Raw genomic sequence first — 17,324 nt, 5'->3', positions numbered from 1 at the left:
TCTTCAGAAGGTATCATCGCAATGTTTATCTCAATACGAAGCTCTCTTCTCTCTACTAAGAGATTCTGTTTTTCATACATAAGAGGCCCTGTCCCCCTCTTTCTCTAGATGAAGCCACATTTCCTATATAGTGTCCGACACATAAATTCTTTGCTCTTTTATCTCATATATATATATATATATAAGGTTAGAAATCCACATTAAAAAATGTTACATATATCTTGAAAACCAAAACCTATATCCAAGAGTCGTAATCTTTATTTCTTTTAGGAAACTTATCAATATCAATCCCACATAATATGGGATTTTCATATTTAGGTGATTTTAGATAGTACCAAATCCAGAATAATGCTACCCTTGTACATATCCACGTTTTCACTAATCATCACATGTCTATGTTTTCATTGATCATCACAATTTATTACAGAACAATGTTGTTAAATTCAATTCGCTTTCACCAAAGAGTCCAAAGCTTTTAGATTTTAGGCCTAGACCGAAGCGAAGCGAAGCCTAGTGCTACCGCTCCGATTAGATTTGGGCCGCTTCAGGAAGCGTAAGTCAAATTCAGATATGCTTTGGGCTGATTCAACATAAGCTTTGGCCTTTTCGGCCCAAGCGAAGAAATATCTATATAAAAGTATTTTTTTTATTTTTTTGAAAAAATTATTTTAAAATTTTCATTATTTTTATATATTGGTACTGCCGCTTCAATCAGATCTGGGTCTGCTTCCGGCAGATTTAGCCAAAGCTTTGGCCTCTTCGGGCCAAGCAAAAAAATACTGTATATAAGTATTTTTTATGTTTTTTGAAATTTTTATTTTCATATAGTTCTATATAAAAATATTTAATTTATTTATATTAAATTAAAAAAATCCGAAGTCTTCTCCTATATCAACCGAAGCACCGAATTACTTCATTTTTCTCACCCAACCAAAAAAGACCCCGAAGCCAATCAACAACATTGCTTCAGACCTCACAAAAAAAAAAACGTAGTTTGAACATCAGAAACTCATCTAATGGCTTAAAAAATTATTTCATCATAATTATACCATTCAAAGTTCCAGAATGACAACCGTCCAGTCCATATAATGTATTAAAGGACAAACTACGCTTAGGGCTTAAAATCAATCCATTTTTTTTGGTTGAAATCCAACATTATCAAGTTCTACATGACATTGGGAATGCAATTCCTTTTGGGGTTTAGAGGTGCGAGCTAAAGCCTTAATATAAACTTTGTCATTGTCTATATCATGGACATTCATATATTTTACTCCCTAAGACTTGCTAGGGATTGGAGAGAAGTGGAAACGAGACATTTAAAAGGAAGGATTGTTTTGCCACAAGGCCAAGGGAGCCTCACATTGAAGAAATAAAATAAGTGAGAAATCCCATACAAGGCCTGAGAGCCTCACCCTCAAGTCTTGTGTACTGATTGCTTTTTCTAGCTTTTTCATGTTTAAATTTGGCACCCCTCTTGGAATCTACTGAATTCATCCAATCACTTTGGATATTTTATCTCTCAACCTTTTTCTCTCACTAGAGCACGAGTGAGATTAAATAATCCACACAAAGTCGACGAAATCGACCTCCACAATGGTTCTCTATGCCTTAACTTTAATTTTTTTTTACTTTTTTCTGATTTTTTATTCAGATTACATGATTCGTTGGAGTAGTTATTTTGAATGATCACCCCATGTGGAGACCAGTTTGGGTTGTGTATAGGCTTCTGCTCTTCCCCTTTTGTTACACATTGAGGATGAACCACTGGTGAGGTCTAGTATACTTAAAAGTATATTTGATGTGGATATACAAGAATATATATATCTATTTGTATGTGTTTGGGTTGGATTCCATGTTAAATCATGTGAAAACAATCATCCTCCCAATTTTAAAACTTGAGTGGTGTCCCTCTCAACCATTCCACATGAACTAAAGTGGGTCTCATGGAGATGTGCACGACCAATATGTTGCCAATATGAGGCAATAAAATTTCTTAGCAATATGATGCAATATGATGTAATAGCACACACAACTCTCACGCAGAAAACTCACAGAAACACAGATGCGCGTGTCAGCTGTTGACATCTGTATGAGTATCAGCCTTAATTTTTTTTTTTTTTTTTAACACGACACTTCTGTACATCATTTGAAAAATGGCGGGTGATATTTAAGGTGACATATAAATACTTTCATTTTTGACATTTTGTAAAAGAAAAATAACTGGACTCATGTGGTAGTCTTCCTCATCCAATCACACAGAAGAAAGATAGTTGAAGGTTACCTGGATGAATGTGGTCAAAGCAACCCTCTCCCACATGCCATGAAATCCATTGGTCCCCTTTTGGGCAATGAGACAATCGGTATCACTTTTGAGGGGGCAATACAAAAGACCCACAAACAATAGAAAGTGGGTTGAAAAGTTTGTGAAAAAACAAAAATAAAATATACTTGCACCATGCTCGAAAAATGATGCCCTAAATCAGTTTAGGGGCCATTTTAGGCCCTTCCAAAGGTTGAAAAATCAACTTCTTGAAACAATATCATCATCCTCCCAAAGCCTATTGATCCATTAACAACAAGTCGATCTATGCCGAACCCACATCCACAAATATGTAGAATTAATTAAACAACCCTTAAACATGTCATAAGCTGAACAACGTTTTTTTTTTGATACTTCAGTAGGGATGGGAACCCTTATCCATGGTAGAAATGGAACTCAAGACGGCACCCCGCTGCCCTAACCACTACGCGGAGCCCATTTCTGACATGATTCGTACTTGGAGTTGCTTTATTCTTAATTCCAACTAATGTGTTTTTATTGGTGATCTTATTCCGCCCTATATTTGAGTCACAATCACAACAACTGCCGTAATCAATTCCTAATTTTCTTCTCATCCAACCTGAATATGCATAAATTAACTTCAATTGGAAAATGGTTACAGATGGAAAATTTCAATTGAGAATGAAAGAAGTTATAGCATCTTAGGCATATGTCAATGCAGGATTGTGGATCTTTATTCATGAAAAAATGGTGCCACTACTACACCCTAAACACAGGCCAATACAAATCTCTGGATCTTTATTTATGGCAAAAATGGAGCGAAGACTACCACCGAATTGTGCCCGCCAAAGCCAAATGAATTTGAGATTGCTGCCATGAACATAATCATGTATCACATCAATGAAAAATTGCCAGTAGAAAAAGGAAAATCTATTTTTTAAAATGTTACCATTCGAATTCATGCATGTTCATGACCTCACATTCAATCTCATTTTATGATGTAGTTTTGGAGTACCCTGACGTTCAGCTCGAGTGCTGGGCTTGATATCAGTAATGACAATTAGGATTGACCTTTTTAAGGTCTACATATCCACTTTGGTTAGTTTCCTATTTAAATTTTGCTTGGGGCCACAGGTTTTCACACAAAGTGGGACATTTTTTTTTACACATTTCATTATTGACTTGGGAGTATTTTCTTTATTATAGTTATCCAAACTCTAAAACTCTAAATTAAGGACTAATTACAGGAGTCTACTCATTAGGATATCTTGTGCATTCTTTAGATTCCTGCTAGGATTTAGGACTTTCACTTATTATAATTCACAGGTCTTAGGCCTTAATTATAAGTCACATAAATTAAATACATCATCTCCTATCAGTATTTTGATAAATTGCCCTTTTTCCATAGTTCACTCTCTTCTCTCTTCCTATATTCTCTGTCGCTACTTTGGCCATTACATTAAGTTGCTGATAAGAGTAGTTCAATGAGAAATGAGCTTTATAATAGAAGATGGCCTGGGACAGATGACCTATAAAGATAGAATTTAGGGTATGATAGTTTGAAATTTTAACTTGGATACCCTGGATCGTTCTCATCCACAATCCAGATTTAATTCTATCATGTAACCAAAGCATAAACGATCTTATATTTCGTAAAGCAAATTTAGACATACTTAAAATACAAAATTAAGTATGTTTAAATTTGTTTTACGTATGTCTAAATTTGCTTTAAGAAATATAGGATCGTTTATACTTTGGTTACATGATAGAGTTATTTATCGTCCTTTTTTTTTTTTTTTTTCCCTGAATTATACTTGGAACCTAGTGTGAATGAAACTCTAGATGTCCCTTTTGAAACCTGCCTTCTGGGCCACCTCTACAAAGAGCCCTCTCTCTACCTTTTTCTTTCTAATTGTATAAGATTTGCTTTTTGTCTTTTAAGAAGAGAGATACATAACTAATGGTAGTGGGATGCATGAAAAGAAAGGGTGATAAAGATCAATGTTAGAGTGAAACACACACACATATGCCTTTAGGGACACAAGTGATTATATATATTTTTATAAATCAAAATGTGTTATTCAATAAATATTCTCTTTAGGGGTTTCCTACTTTCCATATTATATTTTGTAACTTAATATTCATTTTATTTATCTTTCTATGACCAAATTTTCATAGTTGCAATATGTTTCTCCTAGAATTCTCTCCTTATGGAAAATTCAAAGCATTCTTTAATTGGCATGTTACTATAATTTCAGCTTACTTATTTGTCTCACAGTTTGGATCTCTTTTTACCTCTTTAATTGGCATGTTACTATAATTCAGCTTACTTATTTGTCTCACAGTTTGGATCTCTTTTTACCTTTTAACATCAAAAATTTTTCTATGCTGTAATTGTTTTAAGATATCATGTCGACTTTTTACCATGATCTTGTTTTTTTTTGTTTTTTTCGGATTGATATAACGTGATCCATTTATTTATTATTTTTAACATGAAGTTTTAATCTTTTAGTGCTTAATACTCTACTGTAAAGACACTTTCGAAGTTGCTATCTAACTAGCACCAGTAAGTAGTTTGCGTTTAGTGGAACAAATTATTAAGCAAGATTATTCCCACCTATAAGAAGATTTACGACACTGATGTCCTCATTTTTCTTCTTTTCTTACAACATTGTTAGCTCAATGGGAAGTATACATAATTTTGACACCCATTTGTTAAAGGGATGATTATATCTAAGTTAGTGAAAAAAAAAGATATAGATAAAATCACCTACCAACATGGACCTCGTGTTTTTTCTTCACATTCGGAACTGTGTCGATGGTGACCTCTGGCTCCGGATCCTGGAAAGGGAGAAAAAGTTTAAAAATAAATGAAGCAAGGGCAATTATTATTTGATGAAATCTTGGATAAGCTTTTTGAGGACAAAGAGATGATACATCTTGATTAATGGTGGGATGAAGCCAACCGGTGTTGATTGCCTTGATGGTTGCAATGGCTTCCAACCCTCCTGCTGCCCCAAGGCCATGACCGATCATAGACTGCAAAGGTTATATATCTTCTTAGACCCAAGGTGAACATTCATTTGATTCTCTCTTGAAATCAAATACGTTATTCTATGTACTTTTTCTACCTTTTTCCCCTCCCCCCCCCCCATAACATTTTTATATTCATGTATTTAAATTTACATGTTAAATAGCATAAACATGAGTCTTCTAAATATTTGGCTTAGGCGAGCCGTTAGCAACTGCCATTAACAACACTACATCTCAAGTTAGATTCCTACTACTAAGCTACTAAGGAAAAAAATGCGACTCTTCGAAGGATGCTTTAAAACTTCATATAAACAGATAATTTGCTAGTATTATTGTTGGAATCATACTTAGTTTTATATAATCCCACCCATGTTGGAAATATCATGGCCCTACTATTAGCATAGGAATGTTCATGTTTCCAATTAAAAAATTGTGCTATCTACCTTGGTTCCATTCATCTTAATCTCCGATGTGTCCTTGAAAACGCTCTTAATAGCATTAACTTCAGCCAAGTCTCCAGCCAGCGTGGAAGTTGCATGAGCATTCACATAGTTGACCTACACATATTTTTCCACGGCATGATAAATAATGGATAGATAAAGGCATAATAAATTAAAGAAATGCATAAAGAAAAGGGCACGGTTTCTATGCAGGCAGCCTGTATAATGTAGAAATGTGGTCTTGGCAATAAATATATATTTTAAATATAATTTAATCCTAATTTTTTAAAAAATATATAATCTTTAACATAGTGATCACGAATATGAAAAAAAATGGAAACTAAAATTAATAATTATATTAAAAAAATATTTGGACGGTTAATTACACTTGTTTTTAGATGGACACCTATTTGCATCCATCTTTAAGATGGACCATCCAACCCATTGATGAAATGATAATCCTATGGCCATGTTGTTATTACGATTTACAAATGGCATACACCCTAGGGCTGAGAATGGGTCGGATCGGGTCTGGATTCACTTGGATCTAGTTTCAGATCTAAAAAATATACATGGGATCCAGATCCGGATTTGATGGCCTCTAGAATATTTGATATGGATCCGAACCTAAAAATTATACATGGGGTTTAGATCCAGATCCAGAATGGATTGGATTAAAAAAAAATTATATATTATTTGATATCTATATAACATATATGTATATACATAAAATAATATACAATATTTTAATATATGGGTCGGATCCGAATCGGATCCACTTGTCAATCTGAATTATTATTTGGATTTAAATTTTAGATCTGGATTCGACATGTCGGATCCAAATTTTGGATCCATATACAGATCTGAATAAGATCCGAAATTCGGATTTTGGATCCAAACGGAGTAAATTCTCAGCCGTATACCTAATAGCACTTCATTAGCATCAACCATATCATTAACATCTAAGGTCTAGTTTGGACACTCCCCGTAACTAAGTTTTTGGCCGGGCTATTCGAAGAGAGGGCAAAGAGGAGACCTTTTTCTCCTAGATAAGCCGACCGAAAGAAAAGGAATTGGCATTTTCAAAGGAGGGAGAAAGAGGGCAATGTAGAGGTGCATATTTGGAGCAAACCAAACATTTCCTTTTTATGTTTTCAAGTAGCGGGGCAGTGGAATGGGAGTATTTCAGTCCAATCCGAACCTAAAAATAAATAGCAAAAGAAAAAGGCATCCCAAAAACTTGTTTTACTCTATAAAACATAGTGTTCTCATTCAAAGATTCGTTTTCCTATTAATTTTTGTTCGATAATGCCTCTCCAAGCAGATATCTTAAGTGGACCAACATTGTATTTGTTATGGAGAGGGTGTTATATTAGACAAACACTGATATCTTCGGTGGCCCCCCTTTGGATATATAGACATGCTTACCTTTGTGGGCAATCTTGGATAATCATATTTGTTTTTTCATGAATAAAGGAAAATATGTTTACATCCATTTACTTTGTTTATTTTTTCAGTCTTGATTAGTTTAGGCAGTATTAAATCAAAAGTTAAAAATACAAAATTAGGCTTCCTCATGAATAGCAGCATGCCAAATTGGACATCTATTAATCTAAAATCATGAGCAAAGAAATGACACTATTGCTTAATTTTATCTATGGATAAAGGGCTTTCCTTTTTTATTCTTTTTAAACAAAATTTCCCTCTCAAAACGAAGTGATATAACATAAATTTTCCATTTGATAGCCGCCAATTATGTGTTCTTTTTCTCTCATGTTAATTGCATAATATTTGAGAGGTCATATTTGGGAAAGCTTTCTATGTTCCCCCTACAATATAGAAGTTCTATCCTCCCCATACCATCCAGCTGTCCATTTTTTATCAAGAGAGCCACTCACCGTTTGATCTTTGATCCGACATCTCAAAGTATTTTTTTTTAGTTTTTTTTAATATAAATTTTCTGAATATGAAATTTGGTACGTGTCATCTTCTTATTGAGGCGCACCTATAAAAATTATTAACAATAATTTTTTGATAAAAAATAATGACCAAAATACGCCTTGAAACTTTCAAGGGTATTTTGGTCATTTTATTTTATTAAAAATTTCTTTTTTTTTATTTTTCGTTAGTGCGAGTTTAATAGAGGAATGGATGTCCAAAATTTGGTGTCAAAATATTTATCAAAAATTAAAAATAAAATAGTGTAGAGACGTGACATTGTGATTGGGGCAATCTTAGCCCTCCATTAAAAAATGGACGGTTGGATAAGGGGGAGGATAAAACTTCTGTGTTGTAAGGGGAACATAGACAGCTTTCTTGTCATATTTTATCGCTTGAACCAAACATCCCAACGATTTGTAGCTCACTTGCAAGGATATACACTTTGAAGGATGTGGTTTCCACAAGGGCCTAGGTTTTTATGAAAATAAAGTAAATCCTTACTTCGAATCTTCGTTTGTAAAGTACTTTGTGCATTAAAAATCTTCAAGATGGGTCTAAAATTAGTTTCCACTACTGATTATGAAATTTGAAGATAAAAAAATAGTTTATAAAAAAATTAAAAATAAAATGGTATAGAGACATGACAATGTGATTGGAGCAATCTTAGCCCTCCATTCAAAAATGAATTGTTGGATAAGGGTGAGGATAGAAGTTCCTGTCATATTTTAGTGCTTGAAGCAAACCTCCCAACGATTTGTAGCTCACTTGCAAGGATATACACTTTGAAGGCTGTGGTTTCTACAGGACCTAGGTTTTCGTGAAAACAAAGTAAAGCCTTAACTCGAATATTTGTTCGGAAGTACTGTATGCATAAAAAATCTTCAAGGTGGCTCTAAAATTAATTTCCAATACTGATTCTAAAATTAATTTCCAATACTGACTATGAAATTTGAAGTTAAAAAAATAGTAAGGATCCAGCGGATCTATGAACACTTATTTTTAAGGTAAAATAGAAGGTCTAGATAATGTATGATAATATACACTATTTTAGGGCATTCAATCCAATTTTTTTTACAATCATTATGGTCAATGGTCAAGGCCGAGATGATCGATCTGAAAGTTTTCTAACATTAGAACTACATTTTAAGAGAAGAGAGGTGAAAATAAACACATCAAAAACAGAGAGGAAGGTAGAAATAAACTCACTTCTTCGGGGGAGACTCCAGCATCTTCCAAGCTCTTGCGGATACACGAGGAAACACCAAGGCCGTCAGATCGAGGATCCGTCATGTGATGAGCATCGCATGTTATGGCGCCCCCCAAGTACTCAGCAATTATATTTGCCCCTCTCTTACTCGCATGTTCCAAGCTCTCCATAACCTTTGCATAAGTGAATCAATCCACAATGTGAGAGAGAGAGACAAAAAAAAGGGAGAGAGAGAGAGAGAGATCTTACAAGCACGCCGGCGCCCTCACCCATGACAAAACCGTCGCGGCCCTTATCCCACGGCCTCGAGGCTCTATGGGGTTCATCGTTCCTCTGAGACAAGGCCCGACATGCTATGAAACCGGCAATGCCGGTAGGATTGACCGCAGCTTCAGTGCCACCGGCAACGACAATGTCGGCCTCCCCTCGTCTAATGTGGTTAGCAGCCGCACCAAAGCAATAGTTTGCGGTGGCACATGCAGTGGAAATGGAATAATTAGGTCCCATAAGTCCTGTCTCTATGGCCAAGAGTGCAGAGGCCATGTTTGTAATGGAGTAGGGAATAAAGAAGGGAGTGATCCTCTTGTAACCCTTTTGGACCAGAGCCTGGACTCCATCGCTAAAGGTCGTAATCCCTCCCATGCCTGTTCCCACAAGCACACCTATCCTTGACTTGTCCATCTACAAGTAAGGAAACAACCAATTGCAATACATAAACAAGTAATTGTGATAGTAAGATTTAGTCATATGTGATTTTGGAATGAGCAAAAAAAACAAAAGAAAAAAAAAAGAAAAGAAAGAAAAATGATGAGGTATTTATATTGTAAATCATATGGATAACTTTTTGGAACCAAGAAAAAAAGAAAAAAGAAAAAACGGGGTGTACTAGTGCATAACTGGTAACCCAAACTTGTCTTAAAGTATTTTGAAGAACTTACATTTTGGGAAGCTCTTTTTTGCTCTTAATATGATTTTTGAAGTGAATATGGTTTATGTTATTCATTGAACCCATGGTTATCAAGAAGGACTGTAATGGTGGTCTAATTTGTTAAACTGTTAATTGATGATGTCTTGATTGGTCTGGTTCAAAATAAATATTGAATTTAGTAAAAAACCAATCCAAATCAATTTTGAACCGATTCTAGCCGGTCAAATTGATTAGTTTTGACCCATTCGACCAACTAAATGAAGTTGAATAATTTTTAAAAATATTTTATATTTTAAATTATTATTTTTATTTCTTTCTTTTTTCTAATTCAAGTAGTGATCAGACTGGTTTTGACTAAACCAAATCCTTCAACAGTTTAATGACCAATCCAATCGTGATAGCATAGGTTAACCCTCACCTTTTTTTTCCACATTTTATTGTACGAATTTGGTTGAGAAATAAAAATTTCAACTTATTGGTGAAAATTACATGGAAATCAGGAAAAGTTTATTCATCCATCTATGAAAACAGATATAAATAATGAGTTTTTTATGGCTCTCAACGTGCTAACGATGTGAGGTCCGCTCCTTTTTAGTCATTTCACTTTGACATCCTCTTCTCTATCCGACACTTGTTATGAGTCCTAGAATGCATATATACATATGAGTTCCCTCCTCAAAATCCATATTCGAGATAGATTTTGGACCTAATAGTTTAGGTCTCTAACATAAAAATCATGAATAAGTGAAAAAAAAAAAAATTTTAAAAAATAATAATCATTTTTAAAAAACATTACAGACCATTGATATATATTCTTTTGAGAGGGACCACCACTTAAACATCCAACTTTAAGATGTTTTATATAAAATAATAATAATTTTTACAGCATAAAACTCGTATACTTCCCCTATCCAATTGTCCATTCTGAATGGACGGTTGAGATAGTCTCAATCACAATGTCATGTCTCATTAATTTTTTTTCTACAAAATATTTTGACACCAAAATTTGAGCGTCCACTCCTCTCTTAAACTCACACTTATAAAAAATATAAAAAAAAATTTCCTAATAAAATAAAATAACCAAACTACCCCTGAAATTTTCAAGGGTACTTGGGTCATTATATTTTATCAAAAAATTCCTTTTAATATTTTTTAGTTGCGCCCCATTGAAAAAATGGCATATACAAAATTTCATATTCCTACAATTTGTAAAAAAAGTTAAAATAAGATATTCTGAGATGTCGGATTTAGATCAGACGATCAATGGCTCACTTGAACTAAATTGGACGGTTGGATGGGGGAAGTATATATTTTCTATGCTATAGGACAAGCATAGAAACCTTTCCCTATAACTAAAAAAGAAATTATCGCAAATATATCTTAATTTAAGGTTAATTAAAAAAAAAAACAACCAAACTTTCGTTTACCTCATCTACACTTTTTTTTTCTCATTTTTTTTTATTTTTTTACCAAAATGACCTTCACAGTAGTTACATTACCTTAATAGTTAGAAAATTTTATATGGTACTTTAAGTGCTCTAATACTTAGGGAATTTTATACGGTACTTTAAGTACCGTAATACATAGGGCATTTTATACGGTACTTTAAGTACCGTAAACTTACACTAACCCTTATATGGCATTTTAAGTAACGTAAACACTAACCCATGTTAAATACCGTAAACTATTTTCTTATTATGTTTATCTCTTTCATCTCTAATTCTTATTTATCACTTCTTTCACTCTCTAACTATTTTTTATCTCTTCTTTCTCTCTCTACATTCTCATCATCGTTTTCTTAGATAGAGTAATCAAACACCGACTTCGGCTATACAAAACAGATGACATGATCTATCTAAGGAAACGATGATGACATTGTAGAAAGAAATAAGATAAAAAAGAATTAGAGAGAGAAAGAAGAGATAAATATTAAAAAGAATGAGAGAGCGAAAGAAAAGATAAACATAAAAAAATTAAAGATGAAAGAGATAAACAGAACGAGAAAGGGTTTACGGTATTTTAAGTGTCGTATAACATAGGTTGATGTTTACGGTACTTAAAGTACCGTAATTGGCTTCACGATCATGGCTAGAGTTTTACGGTATTTAAGTACCGTAACATTACTTGATGGTACTACGGTATTTTGAATACCGTATAAAATGATATGTATTACGGTAGTAAGACTACCGTGTAGGTCATTTTTTGTTAAAAAAAAACCAAAAAAAAAAAAAAAAGATGTAAACGAGATAAACGAAAGTTTGAAGTTTTTTTCAATTAAATTTAAATTAAAGTATATTTACGATAATTTTCATAAGTAAAAGTGTTTATTTAGTAAGAGAAGAGCTCTGTTACTCGAACGTCGTAAAAGCTGAAATGGAGGTAGTCAAATCCTTTATTATTCATTTGCCCACACCTAAATTATTCCACCCATGTGAACGCCTGAAAAATACCGACCTCACTTTCTATCCACAGTCGCTTAGGCAAAAGCAAATCTCAGGAAATAGCAAAGGTTCTGACCACCTTGAATGCAAGTAACATTTGTGGTCTCTATCCCATGTGCATTTTATCGCCCCAGCTGGAATTTAGAAACATTTTGGTTCCACATAACGAAAATAATTATTGAAGTGAAGGAGCAAAATTTACATGACATGTCCAAAAAAACAAACATACAAACAAACATGCGCTTAACATGTTCCCATATTTCAGCCATTTTAACATTACTAGATTTAAATTTCCAAATTCCAACCTACCCATAAAATAAGGAAACTAATCTTTGTTTATTTTAAATCATGGTTATCTAGACAAGGTCATGGTGCTCGGTTTATTAGTGTCTTGATTGGTCTGATCCAAAACAAAAACTAAATTTAGTCAAAACTGACGTTTGAGTTATTACACTTGCCGGTTTTGATCGGTTAGACTGTCTAAAAAGAGGTGGGTAACTTATTTTTATAGTCTATTTGATAATTTTTCTTAATATTTTTAAAAAATGGCTCAATAGGTTCGACTGGCTATTGGACGGGTTTTGATAAAACTAAACCCCTCACTGGTGCATAGTTGGTCAGATGTTATTTAAGATGGTTTGTATGCTATATATATATATATATATATATATATATATATATATATATATAAATTTTGTTTTGTCATTTTGCTCTAGTACGGGTCATACTCTCAATCGGATCTTAAGTCCCTATATCTTTTCTCATTATTTCTATCAAATTTTTTTCCCGCTGTCCTTTTAGGGTCTTCTACTTGAATCAAATTGCACTTCTTAATATGCATGGTATTGGGTTTACAGTATATATGACAAGTTCACGTAAATCTAATTTCCCACATCTTATTCCTTATTGAAGCCACACTTAAGTTTCACTAAATATATTCATTTTATTCTTTCTTGTTATATATACTATACGCACATGATATAAGTATTATATACGAGCGAGTACACCACTTATATGATGACGGCCACTGGAGATGGCTCATTGTTTCCTATCAAATCGTGGCAGGTTTGAGATGGAACGACTTATCTCCATCCCCACTGTTGAGAAGAGATGTTAAAACCTTTATGTGGTAATTTTTTGGGAAAAGTAAAAATTGAATCATTTTTGGTACAAGGTAGTCATCATTGATCTTGACCATTAGATGTGAAATTAGATGGTTGCGTTTATTTCATTGACTAAACTCATACTTTAAAAGGATTTTTTTTTAACTTTGCGACACATCCAAGTTATCAGATTTCATATCAAGCAGTTATGAATAATTGTGACCTCGTTGTATCAAAGTAAATGGGCTCATTGTATACAATCCCAATCTTTTCGCATTTAACTTACGGATGTTGTTTCTATAAGACCTAGGTTACATGACAAAAAGTAAAGCCTCACCTCAAAAGCTTGTCCAGAAAATACTTACGGTATGAAAAATCCCTATGACGGCTCTAAAATTTATTTTTATTGCCAGTTGTAAGAGTTGTATCGCAAAAAATGTGACAAATCAAGGATCTATGAACAATTGAAAGTGGGCGGTCAAGATAACGTATTATACACCATTTTTGGGCTTAAAATCCTTTTTTTTTCCACATCCATAATTTTTAATGTTTTCCAACACATACTACAACTTTTGGTAAGATTTAAGAGGCAATTTTTCTTTTTTTTTCATAAATCCTAGGCCTTATTTTAACCTTTTCCTTAACATTTTATGTAGCGTGAAGAATAAACATTATCGGAGTTATGGCACTAACCGTTTGCAAACATTCGGGTCCCAAATTGGCGTCCTGAAGGGCTCTTTTCCCAGAAACTATGCAATACCTCAAGCAGTCATCCAGCCGTCGATCATTCTTCCCATCGATGTATCCAATGGCCGAGAAGTCACGGATCTGACCAGCAAATCTCACTGGGAAACTCGAGGCATCAAACCCATCTATGGTGGTTATGCCACTTTCACCTTGGAGTAGTCTCTCATAGAACTTGTCTATGTCACTCCCAAACACAGAGACCAGGCCCATCCCCGTTATCACCACTCGTTTTTTGGGGTCTTTCTCTCTCTTTGGAGCTGAGATTGTTGGAGAGGCCATGGCTTTGATGGTTTTGCGTTGAGTAGCTGAGCATGAGGAAGCCATCAATTAGCAACTGAAAAGCATTATTAACTTAAGACTTCTTTTTTCTATTTTCCTTCCTTTTTAAGAGAAATGTCCAGAAAATTAACAAAATTCATAATCTTGAAAAAACTTGCAAGCAATTATATTGCTAATTTATAAACCCTTCTTTGGAATTATGCATAAAAACATATGTGGTTTTATCTTTACAAAGAATGGCCGATTATCCCCAGTGAGCACATTACAAAGTATTTTGAAATTAGGAAAAAGTTTATATAAACATGTCAACCTTGTACTGAATAAGTAAGGTAGAAAACATTCAAATCGGTCATCTCGACCTCGAGATTCATAGATATGAAAGAAAGGGGCTTTTAACGCATTATATTGACCATCCATTTTCAAGATTTTCAAATGCTTATAGATTTGCTTGATCATTGCCATTTTTGAAATTTTAAATTTCATAATCAAGGGAAACAATAGATTTTCATATCATTGTAAGGCTTTGCGGCAACGAAAGTGCAATTTTGGCATTGTTTTGAGGCATACCTTACTTCAATAGTATAAGGACGACACCTTATACAAACCTCACCCTTTGAATTATGACTTCTAACTTGTAAGGGGGCAATGTATAGAAATTACAAAATTAGGGGTCATTTTTGGTTATATACAATGTATCATTTTTAGGTCTACATAAATAAATTGTGTCATCAAGAAACACACATATAGCTATAAACATCATAGATTTTTTTTTTTTTTTTTTTAATTAATCGGGATTGCCTACACGAATTTTGGTTCATCGATTCTGCTCTATTAAAGACCGTACCCTTGCCCCCAAAAAGACACACACACATCTATTAAAGTCCATGCCTTCCGCCCTTAGAAAAAACAAATACGCAAATACATATAGAAATCCAGAGAGAAAGAGGCTCACTGATTGATCTGATGGATGAAATTGTGGAAGATTTAATGTTGATGGGCAGGAGAGTTGAGTCTCTGAGTCCTGCATATTGATTGAGAAAAACGCTATTTCTCTTGTTTCCTAAATTTCCACTCACTGTATCAATACTAACAGCATTGGCAGAGCACGAACCAGAAATCACTCCCATCCTCTCTCTCTCTCTCTCTCTAAGAATGAAAAGGCTGAAGCTTTGAGAAATGTTGCAAGAGAAGAGAAGTGAGAGAGTGAAAGTTGAGAGGAATAGCGATAAAGAGATTATTGGCGATGGAATTTTCAAAGAAAATGTTTTGGTTTGGAGTTGCGTTGGGAGATCCGTCACTTTGAGGAGCGATGATTCCCACGCCGAATGCTTGTCGGCGGGTTTTGGGTTGGTTGGTTGCGATGGCCGAACCTTACAGCTTTTTTTCACAATGACGAGATTGCCCATCTAATGCAAAACTGATTCAAATTTTGATTACAATGTATGTATGTGTTTTGTGTAAACTTCATACAGGCAAGTGACCCCAATTAATTGGGAAAAGCTTCCGACAATGATGGGTGGATGGTGAACTGTTAGGATTATTATCTTCTGAACACGTTTAGTATGGCAAGCAATTGTATGCACACTTTTTAGAACATTGTTTATGTTAGACGACGAAAGTTGCAGTTTGTCAAAGTTGTCCACTTCATGCTTACTTCTAGATAATGGGGTTGAGTCATGGTAGTAGTACCATTTGTGCCTCAACTAAGTTCTAAGCTTCAATTCTCATCTAACACATTAAAAAAATAATAACAATTAAAAAAAAAAAGGAAGTAAGGGCTCGTCATCCCTATTGAATTATCCAAATAAATCTAAATTTTGACTAAAGATGTAGTTTTTGTATGGAAAATTTTATGATTGTTTGAAAATTCATGTTCAACCTTAATTATAAAATTTAAACGTTCACAATATGTACAAATCGAGTAGATCTATAAACACTTCTAAATTTTAAAAATAGAGGTTTCAATAATTTGTTATAAGATGCACTTTTTTTTTTTTTTTTTTAAATATACATTCTCAAGGTCGAAATAGTCAATTGGAAAGTTGTACAACTTGTAAACACTCTTTTCCACTAGATTTTTGATGTGTACCTTACTTCTATAGTATAACATTGCAACCTTGTATAAACTTTTTTTATTTGATAGTGGACACGGTTTCTATGAGTGTCCATCATATGCAGAAATGCACCGCCTCTTACTAGTCCATTTTAGGAATGGATCTTGACCCTAGTCTTTAACGATTATATAATCTCTAACATGAAAATCATTAATATGTAAAAACAATAAACATAAAAAATTGAGAATGACAAATTTTAAAAGAAAATATTTAGACTATTCGTTTTAGCTTTTTTTTTTTTTTTTGGAGGAACCACCATTTACCTCCTATCTTTAGAATGGATGATTTATACCTCGAAGGACATAAATATAAGAATATGTCTCCTGATGGGTATAATACTTTTCTTTTGATAGCAGTGGAAGGGATAGAAGGCTTATTTATTTATTTAGAAAAAGAGTCTATGCTTAATTTGTTAGTGCTTTGATAATTTGCAACGTTACATCCTAGACTTAATTCCTACAAAAGGTAGGGGGCCTCTTTCCAGTGACTCACTCAAAAAGGCAGAAGGCTTTTCTTTTCTTTTCTTTTTTTTTTTTTTTTTTCGCAGTGGCAGAAGGGATTAATATCCTAGTGGATGTGCACCAGACCCGACCCTTTTTTTTTTTCGCAGGGGCAGCAGGGATTAATATCCTAGTGGAGGTGCACCAGACCCGACCCTCAAAATGAAGCCAATGAAAGTGGAATTCATTTGTTTTAGACTTTGAGTAATTCAAGAATCGAACTCGAGATGCAATGTAGTATGGATTAGTGGGTGCTAAACCAACCAAACCCAAGCCTAATTCCCTCAATGGAAAAAAAAATCTATAACAT

The 17,324-nt window shown here is 33.9% G+C and overlaps 1 protein-coding gene across 3 annotated transcripts; it reads right to left on the bottom strand.

Moving 5' to 3' along the window:
- Nucleotides 1-2,883: 2,883 nt before the first annotated feature.
- LOC18442319 (3-oxoacyl-[acyl-carrier-protein] synthase I, chloroplastic-like) lies at nucleotides 2,884-15,672 on the bottom strand. Of its 3 annotated transcripts, none has more exons than XM_088868919.1 (8): nucleotides 15,353-15,672; nucleotides 14,068-14,426; nucleotides 9,152-9,583; nucleotides 8,902-9,075; nucleotides 5,758-5,871; nucleotides 5,219-5,320; nucleotides 5,056-5,122; nucleotides 2,884-3,151 (listed from the first exon to the last, which is right to left on the bottom strand). In XM_088868919.1, the coding sequence occupies exons 1-8, from the start codon at nucleotides 15,525-15,527 to the stop codon at nucleotides 3,084-3,086; spliced, it is 1,491 nt and encodes a 496-aa protein (XP_088725045.1). In that variant the 5' UTR covers nucleotides 15,528-15,672; the 3' UTR covers nucleotides 2,884-3,083. The 3 variants fall into 3 exon arrangements, with proteins under 3 accessions (XP_088725045.1, XP_088725041.1, XP_088725037.1); XM_088868915.1 differs by having other exon boundaries at nucleotides 5,248-5,320; XM_088868911.1 differs by having other exon boundaries at nucleotides 5,056-5,320.
- Between the last annotated feature and the right edge of the window lie 1,652 nt (nucleotides 15,673-17,324).

Source organism: Amborella trichopoda, chromosome 1 (assembly GCF_054954075.1).
Source record: "Amborella trichopoda isolate Santa Cruz 75 chromosome 1, AtrichopodaSantaCruz75HAP2 v2.0, whole genome shotgun sequence".
Lineage (NCBI taxonomy): Eukaryota > Viridiplantae > Streptophyta > Magnoliopsida > Amborellales > Amborellaceae > Amborella > Amborella trichopoda.
Note: the sequence above shows the minus strand (reverse complement) of the source record. Positions and strands in the feature narration are given on the sequence as shown.

Excerpts from the sequence above, each read along its gene's own strand:
- LOC18442319 (XM_088868911.1), bottom strand. The coding sequence starts at position 15,527 with ATGGGAGTGATTTCTGGTTCGTGCTCTGCCAATGCTGTTAGTATTGAT. Across the intron at positions 9,584-14,067 it reads GACCCGAATGTTTGCAAACG|ATGGACAAGTCAAGGATAGG; the intron begins GTTAGTGCCATA and ends CCTTACTTGTAG. Across the intron at positions 3,152-5,055 it reads AAAACACGAGGTCCATGTTG|CAATCTCAAATTCATTTGGC; the intron begins GTAGGTGATTTT and ends TGTTCATGGCAG.